This window comes from Sceloporus occidentalis, unplaced genomic scaffold (assembly GCF_023333645.1).
Source record: "Sceloporus occidentalis isolate IW3139 unplaced genomic scaffold, rSceOcc1.0.p SCAF_330, whole genome shotgun sequence".
NCBI classification, from domain to species: Eukaryota; Metazoa; Chordata; class Lepidosauria; order Squamata; family Phrynosomatidae; genus Sceloporus; species Sceloporus occidentalis.
The window spans coordinates 170,001-182,408 of NW_028317310.1; the positions used below are offsets into that span (position 1 = coordinate 170,001).

General features: G+C 41.8%; 2 protein-coding genes across 4 annotated transcripts in view; one reads left to right on the plus strand and one right to left on the minus strand.

Annotated features, from left to right (window-relative positions):
* Positions 1-728, plus strand: part of LOC149274446 (HIG1 domain family member 1B-like) — a 3,419-nt gene extending 2,691 nt beyond the window's left edge. Inside the window, exon 3 of the mRNA XM_089505478.1 lies at positions 628-728. Coding sequence (XP_089361604.1) covers positions 628-728 — 101 coding nt within the window. The remainder of the gene's footprint in view (positions 1-627) is intronic.
* A 1,159-nt stretch (positions 729-1,887) lies between these two features.
* Positions 1,888-11,560, minus strand: LOC149274447 (116 kDa U5 small nuclear ribonucleoprotein component-like). 3 transcript variants are annotated; one of them, XM_089505459.1, is made up of 27 exons: positions 11,453-11,560; positions 10,991-11,156; positions 10,054-10,132; positions 9,899-9,974; positions 9,661-9,726; positions 9,490-9,525; positions 9,319-9,409; positions 9,119-9,201; positions 8,869-9,035; positions 8,344-8,468; positions 7,746-7,809; positions 7,477-7,567; positions 7,255-7,390; positions 6,854-6,981; positions 6,571-6,764; positions 6,348-6,459; positions 5,795-5,935; positions 5,355-5,456; positions 5,194-5,276; positions 4,932-5,018; positions 4,492-4,618; positions 4,016-4,103; positions 3,808-3,926; positions 2,664-2,758; positions 2,430-2,583; positions 2,146-2,253; positions 1,888-1,983 (listed from the first exon to the last, which is right to left on the minus strand). In XM_089505459.1, exons 1-27 carry the CDS (start codon positions 11,558-11,560, stop codon positions 1,888-1,890), a joined length of 2,922 nt encoding a protein of 973 aa, XP_089361585.1. The 3 variants fall into 3 exon arrangements, with proteins under 3 accessions (XP_089361585.1, XP_089361584.1, XP_089361586.1); XM_089505458.1 differs by having other exon boundaries at positions 11,450-11,560; XM_089505460.1 differs by having other exon boundaries at positions 9,661-9,713; positions 9,892-9,974; positions 11,450-11,560.
* Between the last annotated feature and the right edge of the window lie 848 nt (positions 11,561-12,408).

The following is a 12,408-nucleotide window of genomic DNA, read 5'->3' on the forward strand; positions in this document are numbered from 1 at the left end:
GAGCAACAGCTACTCATAAGACGGACAAAGGGACTTGAGATTAATAAAACTACACAATCTTACACAGCCCCCATAGACTTGCCCTTGTTGTGTCTTCAGTAAGCATCCACTAACTGATGGACTACAAGTCCTATGATCCCCGAGGTGCCAAAAATAAGTATCTCAAATATTTCCAGCTGTTGCTTGAGGCAAACATTAACATTTTACAGTATAATTACGCATCTATACTTAATATAAACTGTCCTGCCTAGAAGCTCACTGTGTAAATAGCACACTTCAGAATTTAAATCCACAGGTATAAAAGTCAGACCTATTGGATCCACCTGTGGCCATCTCAGGGAGATCCTGAAAGCAAACTTTTAACGGAAACATGCGGGCCAAAGCTGAGAAACTCTGGCCAAGAGGACTCCATAGATCAGGGGTTCTCAAACTGCGGCCCTCCAGCTGCTGCAGGACTACATCTCCCATAATGCTCCTTCAGCTAAGGGGCTGGCTGAGGAGTATGGGAGATGTAGTCCTGCAGCAGCTGGAGGGCCGCAGTTTGAGAACCCCTGCCATAGATGATACTTCCTCTCTCCAGAGTCTGTTTACACCACAAAGATCATATATAATTCTGCTTTCCCAAAGGGACTTCCTACACCATGTACAAGGAGTACAGGCAGAGACTGGCAAAGCAGAAGTCAATGGTCCCCGAGCAGCAGGCGAGAGGACACTCATCAGAGAAGTGAACAGCAGCACTCACTACCTATCAAGGCGGAGGATGGGCTCATCGCACTGATAATCTTCTTCAATTTAAGTGTATATAGATTTCTCTGGCTGTGGAACCACATCAACACATTTTAATGTAGCGTGTGACCTGCTAGATGTACAAGGAAGATGGCAGTTTCCCTGGAGATCTTATATGCGACAACCACATTGCAATGTTAAACGGATTTTTGAATATATATCTTTGCATAACCTCAGTCATCCAAACCAGAGATGATGGAAGCACTGTACCTTTTATAAGAAGAAATCAATATGGTTGTTCACAATGGTTAGAGGCACACGATTGTAGATATCACGTTAGTATGAAAGTGGACAGCTTCATGGAATCGATGCCAGGACAGTGATGTAGAGAGGCTTGGGCTCCGTTAAAGCTTTATAGCTTTCACAACTTGGATTCTCAAAAATATCCTTTTCAGTCTCAATTTCATTTTTTTTTTTTTTTTTTGTTGCATTGAGGTGTGATCAAATAGTTTTTATCTGAACACGTGACTAACCTTGTAAATAAATGCTCTTCATAAACTACTATAAGTTACTGTCAGAAAATATGATTCCACATACTGCTTTACGTAATATATTACTTATTACAAAAAATAAATAAAAATCCAACGACGGCACGAATGGGTCGCCACAAGCTGTTAGCGTCTTTTTAGATTGTACCGTGCGATTGTTTCCTACATCAGACCACCTTAAATAATCAAATACGTTATCAGCCGATGTAATTGCCTATTCCATGAGAATGGGACAGGTTGGTTTATCTGCTGGGATGGTCTGCTGTATGGGGAAGGAACAGCCGGCAAACAATGAAGGTAACTGCGAAGTTTATTTTAAAATGTAAAAATAGACAGTATGTACATATCACCCAACTCTGACGGTTAAGAGTTTACATTTTGTACGCCACAGTAAACAAGACTGCTGGGGGTCCACACCGAGCATCCGACTGTTAGGACGATCCGCTGAAATAACGTTTCTATGCCGAGGCCGGACTCCAGCAGAGGAACATTGGTGGTATGGGATCAGTGAGCCAGAAGCGCGGTGACCCAGTACAGGGGGACGCAGTATGTTATTCCATGGACTAACGAAGACAGGGTACAGATTTTTTTGGGGGGGGGGGGGGGGCGTCTCTCACATCGGGTAATTTAGCACCACGTCCTGTTTGGCCAATTCCAGCAACATAGGGTCGTCGAAAAACTTACTGATGCTTACATCTTCACTTAGGCCCTGTGTAGTGTGAAAGAGAGCAACATTATATCCAAATCAAATAAATTAACCTGTGTAGGGGCTGGGAAATTGTCGACCCATACAAGGTCTGCGAAGGGTACCTGTTAAACATGGAGTAAAAAACAATACTAAAGTAATAGACTACTGCAAGCGCCACCATACCTTCCTACGCCTTGTCTTGATCATGAACTCGCGAGCTAGATGTGGAGCTGGCTGTGGCTCCAGAGGCCGTATGATGATGCTCTTATCCAAGGGGTCTCCAGGTACAATCTGTCAATAACATGCAGAAATAGATTAGTATAGTCATGATGTCACACATTACAAAAGCAAACAACCTGGACTCTGCAGATATAGAGGAACAAACTGCCAGCAAGATTGAGTTGTCCGCATGTTCTAGAATTCCATGCACAAAAAGTATTACAGTAATATTACACTTTCTACCATACCTGCCAGTGATGGAAGACGGAGAGGGAGAAAGCCTGACCCTGTGTGTGCGTGCGCAGGTCTGTCTCAAACCCAAACGAGTCTACCGCTGGAATGAAGGCTTTAATCGTGTACAAAGGTGAGCCTGGAATTGGGGCATCTTGAGTGACGTGACCCCTACAAAGAGAAAAGCACAGTTGGCGATCTCTCTGTCGCAAAACACTTTGTGTTTAATGAACCAAACGTGATGCACCCACCTCCTTCTGGCCAGCACAGTGTACACAGCCGAGACACAGTCAGCCGGGGCTTGCACCTCCACAAAGTAATAGGGTTCCATTAGACGCGGAGTGGCCTGAATAACGAAAGACAAAGTACAGGCATTAGCTCGAATGCAAAAATATGCCGAGCACAAGAGTTGAAACAAACAGATTAGAGAGGAAAACGATAGGATGAATGAAAAGATGGCAGAAAAGTTGTGGTTACTGGATAATTTCTCTGCAAGGACCGAGTTTGCCCTGTATAACATATAAAGATCAATGAATGAGGGGACTTGCTTTTATACAGGGCCATCCACCTATTCTAAAGAGTAGACGCTCACTGGGGTCATTCATAATGTCAACTTAAATCAGGGAAATTAAACTGCAGCTCTCCTACCAACTTCCCTCAAAGTAGTGGAACAAAGAAGCGGTGATGCGGGTTGTTTAAGTGGAAGTAAAAGTAGACCCAAAAAAGAGAAAGGAACAACAGATCTGAGAGGGGGAGTTATATTTGTTGGGTTTTATGACATGTTAATTTAGGCTTATAGAACATTCAGCTACACTTAATGTTTACTTAAACGCATAGAACCCCGGTGCGATACCTATTTGCTGTTTATCTTTCTGATGACATGTTCAGAATTACACAGGACAGATCGCACCCACAACTCTTGTGTTATAAAAAAGCACGACCAAGGAGTGCGTAGAATGAAAGTGATTAAGTCCCTGATTTATATAGTGGACCGAGAAGAGCTATTACAGGAAGAGGGACAACGTAAATACAAACTTCTCATTCGGAAATAGATTACTCTGAGTGTTACTCAGAGTTTTTCCAGAGAAAACTGAAAGGTTTGACTTCAATGTCATGTTGCACCCTAGATATCTTACTTAAATATAGATAGAACAAGGGAGCACACAGCTCATTGACCTGACAGCAGCTGGGGAATTGATGCCCATGAAGCATTACTTGTGTCTTTTGCAGAAGGGTCTGTATACATGTTAGAGGGTCTGTATACATGTTAGAGGGTCTGTATACATGTTAGAGGGTCTGGGGACAGTGTGTTAATACAGCCCATGGATGTACAGAATGTATATCAGGGCAAGGGTAGAAAGTAAGGTGGAAAGGAGATCCATGGTGTGAAATTACCATCAAGAAGGCAGAGTACACTACTCTGCGCGCCGTGGGAATTATCTGCCCCCCGCCACGATGCAGAGGTTCCTGAGCAATCACAGCATCCAGAATCTTAAACTTCACATTTCGGATCACTGAGAGGTGAAGAAGAGAAAAAAAAATTGAAAGTCACAATTTTTTTTTGTACAGCCTAAAATCAAGGCTAATCAGCCAAAATACTCACACTCATCACACAGCGGCCCTTCTCTGGTTCCCCACTGAAATCCCTGGACAATGCTGTCCTTGACGGAGCCCAGCAAGGCTTTATCCACCTGGAAAGACGTATTGGGAAATCAGACCATGTATGTTGTAAATACTTTAAACATGCAGTGGACTTAGTGCTGATTCACAACCTGGTAAGTAACAGACATGCATAAAACATAATGCGGCAAGAGAGCGATACGGCTACGATATGAGATCGGTTTACAAAAACACCTTGTATTCTAAATCTTAAAAATACACACGCAACACATCTAACCCTTCCTATGCATAGCAGCTGATAATGGAATGAAGCAGCCCATGTACTAAGGTTGAATTCAATATTAATAACCGGTGCTCCTGCTATGTATATCATTAAGTCTTCTCCATGTCTCAGACGTACATAAACTGTTATCAGTGTCATCAGATGTATTACCAGATACAGCTAAACACGACTCCTACCTCAGAGGGCAGAGTGTCATCTACCAGAATGTTTGGTCCGGTAGTGTCTGGCCCAAATGCCCAGATAGAACGGGCAGCCAACAGATCCCAGTCGTATTTGGTCTGGAAAAACTCTCCAAGTTTCTTCCTGCAGGGAACAAGAAAACTGCATTAAAGAGCGGAAATACAAGACATTGCCGAGCAGGACTGCAGCAGAGTAAAAGGGGAGGACAGACAATCTCCACGAGGCACAAACTTCTCCCTCAAGAACAGAGATTTGCAACAAACCAAATGTCACAATAGATCCTAACTGGGGAGAGACCAGGATTCAGATGAGAGGCCAATAATAAGGCAATGGCAAGGTGCACTAATGTATGTAAATATGCACAAAAAAAAGGTCCGTCCCCATTCACACACTACCACGCAGGGAACAAGCCCAAATCTCTGCTTCCAAGTGTTACCTGTTCCAGGAGATTTGCACCACTTCATTCTCAATGTCTTCTGCCAGCCCCTTCTCCAGCGGCTCCGCAATCATAGTAATCTTATTCCTGGGAGAAAGAGAGAGACATATAAACAGCTGAGCCATAGTGCATAAGACAAAATGCACCACAAATATTAAACAGTGCGGACTGGGGAAATAACGTAAAGAATCACAGGAAGATAATTTGGAAAGTTGCCCATTAAATGTGCGCAGAAAGGTGGGGGCATATAAACTGCTCTTACTTCTTATTAGGTGTCTCAGCAAAGCACTTCAGGGAAGAGGTTTCCACGACAGTCTCACAAAAAGTGACCACAGGATCAGCCACCTAGAAAATACAGCTCGGTTATGCGGGTCTGGAGGGTTTGCCCCTTTGTGCTTTACAAGCCTAAATCCCAAATCTTACCTTAATGTCAATCTCGGAATACATCTTGCGGAGGTCGTGCATTACACAGTCCAAGTACAGTTCCCCTGTGCCTAAAATGACATGCTCGCCCGACTCTTCCACCTACAACCAAAGCAAATACAGGCTTCAAACCTAGAAATGTGCACATAAGATAAAGGCAGGGAAAGGATAATCTGAAAGAGGGGAGAAGTGGATGTTAAGGAAGGCCGACTGTGGTTTCACAGACAAGTGGCTTTGGAGACTCGTAGTATTGCAGCTCATAGTCCTCCACTATCAGAGACCAAGGAAAGGAAGAATTCTATCACCTCAGCACAATGTTAATATGGTACTTTATGGTGCATGTGGGGGCAACAATGCTACAGTGACAAGAGGGTCTTGTTTTAGTACGCTCTGAGAAGAAAAATAAAATGGTTTGATGTCTTGATGATCAGAAAGGGTACCTTGGTGGTGAGGGATGGGTAGCTCTTGTTGACTTTTCTCAGGCCATCCAACATTTTTGGCAGTTCTGAAGGATTTACAGGTTCCACAGCGATCTTAATTACAGATGTGGTATTGAACTTTAGCGGTCGGAAGATCTGAGCCTAAATAAAAACAATATTGTTAACATTGCCACTTAGCTGGAGGTCTTTAAATATTGTTTTAGGGTGTCCATGCCAGCCTAGAAATCGACTCATGCTTTTGTTTTTACCCAGTCGGTCATCAAGTGTCCAAACACACAAGGTTTCACAGTAGAACTATAGAAGAGACTATGCACAGACTGTAGAGGTATAAAGAAGACTGTTCCTACCCACATACTACACTTCTAAATCTGTCCCTTCACCCAACCAATACTTTAGAAAAACAACACAAATTTGAAGTAGAAAGAAAGAACCAAAAGCAATTTCTGCTGATTTTTTTTTTTTCTTGCTGGCACACAGGGCCCACTAAAATAACTAAAATAAAGTTTAAGCAGCACATGTCGCTTTAAACAGAATTCCCCTGGTCCTCTCTTACCTCTTCATTGCCTCGGGGTTCAGTGATGGTTGCAGTCTTCACAATAGGCTGATCCACTCCCTCGATGAGCACCCAGTTGCCAGCTGGGACTCTGTTCACTTCAATGTGATACCTAGGCAAAGCAAAACAGTGTATCATTAAGCCAAAATATTATCGAATGATAACGAAATGTTTGTTTCACAGCCATACAGGTCCAGAAGACATCTCATAGGACAATACTCACCTGGCAACAGAAACCCACAGTCTTCCTACAGTGCAGACCTGCGAGTCCTCTTCATCTTCAAGAGTGTAGTTCTCTCCAAGAACTTTGACTGGTTGCCCAGCATGGATGGTTCCACTTAGAACACGTCCAAAAGCATGGAACTGTACTCCATCATCGGTGCTGTACATCTTGGTTGTGTGACACATCAGAGGACCCTAAAAGGAGTAGACAATAAAGTTGTGCGTCAGGCCATCGTAAATGTTTTCTATCATTGATTCAAGAACGCAAGGTGTCCAATACTCACATCAGAGTCGCATTCAGCCATCGTCTCTCCCAGCTCGGAATCAATGCCTCCTGTGTAAGTGTGCTCAACCTTGGTTTTAGCACCGGTTTTGGGAGAAGGGATATGCTGGACGCACATATCAACAAACCCTGTAAAACAGAGTAAAGTTATACCGAGACTGGTAGAGGGGACGGTAATGATATTAGAATGTGGAAGTGGAGTGCTAGACCAAAAGTTGAAGGCACGTGAACACAGCAGAAGAAGAGATATAGAAAGGTTGGTATAATCTCTAGATAAACAAATGAATTAAGATTGGATAGCACAAGAAATATACAAGGAGAGCAAAGCTTAAAAAATTGTCATCTCTCTCAATCCTACGATAAACTCTCTCTCTACTGAATCACTTAACCCAATATATTTACCTGTGAACTCCCCAAAGAAGCGATTGCAGACAAGTCTAAGCAAAGGACGGATGTTTAGTTTTAACTCCTCTTTGGTGAGGTGAATACCCAGCTCCTCCAGAGTCTGTGGCAGTGAAGTATCTACATCCCCAACAACCTGAATGATGAATGAGAAATTATGAGAACACAACTGACTGGTAGGATGGAGAACTGCGCAGAACATAAGTGCATCCAGAGGCTGACCTGTGCCAAGATCTTGTACAGAGGCTCCAGAACGAACTCCACAAAACTGCGCTGAGAGCTGCTGGTTGGGGCTTTCTTGGTGAACTTACGGCTGGAGAGAAAGAACACCAGTGAGGATCAAAATGTGTGTGTTGCACATATACAAATACAAGTGGGGGGGGAAGCAGAGATGTCCAAAAATCAGATGGACATCACGGTTAGCGCTAGAAAATTGTTGATCCAGTCGTTTAATATTTAACAGCACTTAATTCTTGATAAGAAGTACCTACGTTTTTGGGTTAAAGTAGATGTCTCCCCACAGCCGCTTTGCAAATTCCTGATAATTTATATCTCCTGCAGGTCACAGTACAATCGATTAGCAAAAACAGAAAGCGCAAAAAAGTCAATGATGTACTATCTTTCTAAAATTTCCTAAACTGTATCGATTGAGATGAAGAACAAAGAAAGTTCCTCCAATTTGAAGAAAACCCTTAATTACTCCAAAGTCAGCCCGATTGTTCACAACATCAGGAACGTCTGAAAGGACGTGGAGTGAAATATGTGATTAGAAGTACATTACAATTTTCTTCGTAACAGGCATTGTGAGACTTTTAAGCCACAACACTCATTAAAAATCTCCCTGAATCTTCTCATTTGCCAAAAAGAAAATTATAAGGTGAGATTTGTGTTCAAATGAGAAGCAGCCCCCCCTAGCAGGCAGACCCCTTTGAGTTATGACTTAAGAACAAAAATACACTTTCCTACAAAAAAAGCTATAAAAAACCTACACTGCAATATCTTATTTTGCTTTCTGCATCAGAAATCCGCAGAGAATTTTACTTATCCTACGGTACTACTTTATTACAACCGATGACATGAATCACTCACCATATGTGTCAGCATAGATTTTGGCAAAGGAGCCCAAAGTGAAACAGATACTGTACTGGGAGCTGGCAAAGCAAACATTGCCAAGTAGGGGCGAGAGAACCATGTTCTCATCTGTGGAGTACATGCTAGAAGAGAGAGGGAGAAAGGTAGTTTAGAGACAAATATGGAAAAGGACACAGTTCAATTATAAAATGGAGAGTGCAGAGTATATACGGACAGACCTGACATGGAAGGGGCAGATCTTATCCACAACAATGTAAAATATAAGGGGGTACGAGCCACCTAGTGGTGGAATGGACAAATGATGCGAGGACATGCAAACTGTCCCTCCTGCAGCTGCATATCATAAATAGAGACATTACTGGACATTGCCCCATAGATTGAAAGGGTTTGTCTGTAAGAGAAACTGTAATTTCATCTGAAAGACACCTCCGAGAACCCACAAAGCTTGTCTAACGTCTTTTCTATGTTGTCCCAATAAAAAGGTAAGAACTTCCACTAAAACAAACAAGTAAAGCCGCATACCTCAGAAGACCATTAACCTCATCCACAATGTGCCGCAGTTTGTAATAAGCATCGGTGGGAGGCAGTTTGAGTTCCAGAATAAGTCTGTCTATCTTATTGATACAGACTGTGACAGCCAGGCGCTCCTGCACAGCATGTTTTATTAGGCGCTCCGTGTTCAGCATCACCTGGAAAGTGTGTAAAAAATACTTGTCTTTTTTCTTCAAACATTTGATTTTACTAAAGAATTGTAATTTACCAAGTTCCTTACCCCCTCTGCTGCATCAATGAACAGCACTATCCCATCTGAGATCCGAAACCCAGCCGTCACTTCGTCCGAGAAATTCACGTGCCCTGGAAGAGGTACAGGGAAGAACCCAACAAGGTTACATTTCTGATTCAATAGTCCTACATAGGATATATGCTACTTATATAGTAAAAACTAGTGTGCGGGGTTTTAAATAGAAATACCTGGTGTGTCCATGATATTGAACAGGTATGATTTCTCCTTGGTGTCTGGAAGAACGACGGTCACTGGTGTACTCTTAATGCCAACTCCTCTCTATGAGCAAAAAAAGAAAACATTTTCATTTTCCTTGACCCAGACACAATTAAGATGCAGCAAATCTTTCTGTCGCTTACCTCTTGTTCTGTGAATAGGATATCTGTATAGCAGAGCTGAAAGGGGGAAAAAAAACAGCTTGTTAAAAGTATCAGATAACATAAAAAAAAAAAAAAAAAAAAAAAATTGAAAAAAAAATCAGACCAAAGAGTGTCTCTATAAATGTAAGAAACATTAAAGAGGTTACTTACATCTTGATCATGCCGCTTACGTATCTCCGGGTGCGTTTGTTCAATTAAGCAGTCTACAAAGCAGGTCTAGGTGGAAGAAAAAAAATATATACTACAAGCAACTATAACAGGGATGCAGTAAGTGTTACAAAATCAACATAACGTCTCTCAAATGAGTTGTCAAATTTTCTCTCTAACTGCACTACCTATAGGAGGCTAGAAGAATTTTTGTTTGTTTATTTTAGAAAAAACATCTTACCTTGCCATGGTGCAGATGTCCACATAAGGTCACATTTCGGATGAGTTCAGAGTTATCCATGAGATCAGCCAAGAAGCTAAGCAAATAAGTTGAACAAAGGTGAGCGAGGGAAGTGAACACCAACAAGCAAGTCAGATGTCTAAACAGATACTTACTCCATCGCATACACTGTAGCAGGGAGACCTTGCTCCATCATAGAAAACTTTTTAGCCTTCACGGGTTTAATAATTGGCTCTGAAATGAAGGATTATAAAGGAACATAATAAATAGTAGTTCATCTACTGTGAGTAGCTCCAGAAATCAGGTTTTCAGGACTAAAATTAATGTTGCATAAAAGAATAGGGCGACATTCATAATCTGTTAGAAAAAGAATATATGAAGTACAGGAAATAAATTGCGATTTAGTATCTCCAGGGATGAAGTGATGCAATAATTACCAGTTTTAGGTTTAATTTTATGTTCATAATAAATACAGTATGCCTAAAACATCATAATCGTCAATGCATAGCTTTACTGAAAATGGTCCTTAATTTGAAAACAAACTGTTAAAAAGGTGAGAAAGTGTCATGCTTGTCAGCCTCCCAGTACATCACTGCAGTGTGATTCTGAGTGGATCTTTATGGGAGCACAACAGACACCCATATCCTCTGTTACTGAATATTTTGAGATGCATCACTAAGTCAACTATTAGCTAAAAAATATATAAATCTACTTAAGCAGTAAAACAGAGGGGACAGAAAACAAATAGGAGTCACAAGTAATCACATCATATTATGGTCATGTCTCAGAGCCGTGAGTTGTATAATGGAGCAATACGTAGTTCCTATCCTTGAACCTCAGACAACTAGTATGGTCACAACTCCTGACCCAAACCCATCAGCCCGTGTCTGTGTAGATACCACAACTGACACATCAGCATGATGTGAAAAGGTGCAATAGTGGACTGATGGGTGGCTTCCAAGCACTGGATGTTATAAATTAACTTTGATAGTACCAAGAGTGAGTTTTCACAGATCACCAATGTGCTATCGTTACATATTACATTGGAGAAGAAAAAAAAAAAAAAAAAAAAAAAAAGACTGCACAACTCACCAGTGAGGGGCTGTGTGTCCTCCTCCTGTACTATGGTCTCCACCTCCGGGCCGTATACCTCTTCTGCAGTGGGGTAGTACTTTTTATCCTCATGAAGCACCACTTCCATCCCTGTGCGTTCCTCATCTGCCTCTCCCATTAATTCATCATCCTCGTCGTCTTCAGCCTGCAGTCAGCGTAACACCCCAAAAACAGAGTGTGAGGTTCAGAAAACTATACACCTGAAGTGCACAACTCCAGACGTCAAGGGGTGCAACTGAGCCACATTACTTTTTAAAGATATTCTAGCTTAATCATGCAGTTAACTACTTATTTGCAGGCAAGGGCACATGGAATTCAGGTGGCCCTCAAGTACTGGAACTGTGCAACCCTGTTATACACGCAAATCGCAGAAAAGTTTTTAGCTGGACAATTATTTAGTGAAGCTTCTACTTATGGCTTATTCATAAAACGTCTTACCACATCGGCCTCCCTGTCCTCTCTTCCCATATCGTCGTCATCATTTTCATCATCAGAGTCCAACTCTGGCCCAATGTAGTTGCCAAACTCATCATAGAGGTCGGTGTCCATGCTTAAAGATTCTAATGGAAACAGAAGATTGCTGGTGAGAATAGGTGCCATAAATCCGCATTAATCCAAAATAAGAGTAACACTGGTATACTTTAGCACTTCAATTGGATTTTTTTAATTAAAGTACACCCGAGGCGTCCGTGTAAAAAAAGACAAGCGCCCATTTAGATCAGGAACATCACCATTAATTCCCATAACCTAATATTATGCTTCTACTTAAACAGGTAAAAAAAAATAACGAAACAAATAAAAAATACTAACTAAATATCCTCCCTTAGATCTTGTACCTATAGAATCTCAACCTTTGTTATCGGTGTCTTGCTACAAGCTAAACCTTATGCAGAAATAATAAAACTTCACCACTGTTTTCTCAGCCTCTTATACATTATATACAGTTTATTAGATAATCTCTCTATCCTACCTTTTACTGCATTAAAAAAATATGAATTGTTTCCTACCGTAATCCGCACTAACCCGCTCACGCCGCTCACCACACACAGCACTTCCTGCGACACCAGGCACGAAGGACCCCGCGCGTCGCCTGTACGTTCTGCTCCACGGGACACCCCCCGCCTGATGCAATCAGTTACACACCTACTTGCAGACTAATGTCCGTATCGCTTTCAAATGTATGTGTATAATATAAATCATATTATGAATTACATACTGATAATTTCACAGGTGTCGACATTTCAGGATAATTAATGTATTATCAGGCACTACAGCAGACACCTAAAGAGAATCTGCCTGAATGGTAAGACCCCAAGGCAAAACAGTTGGTGGAACTCGTGGAGCGCCATCCTCCCTAATTTCAATTGGTTGAGGAATGAATCATTTTAGGGGAGGGA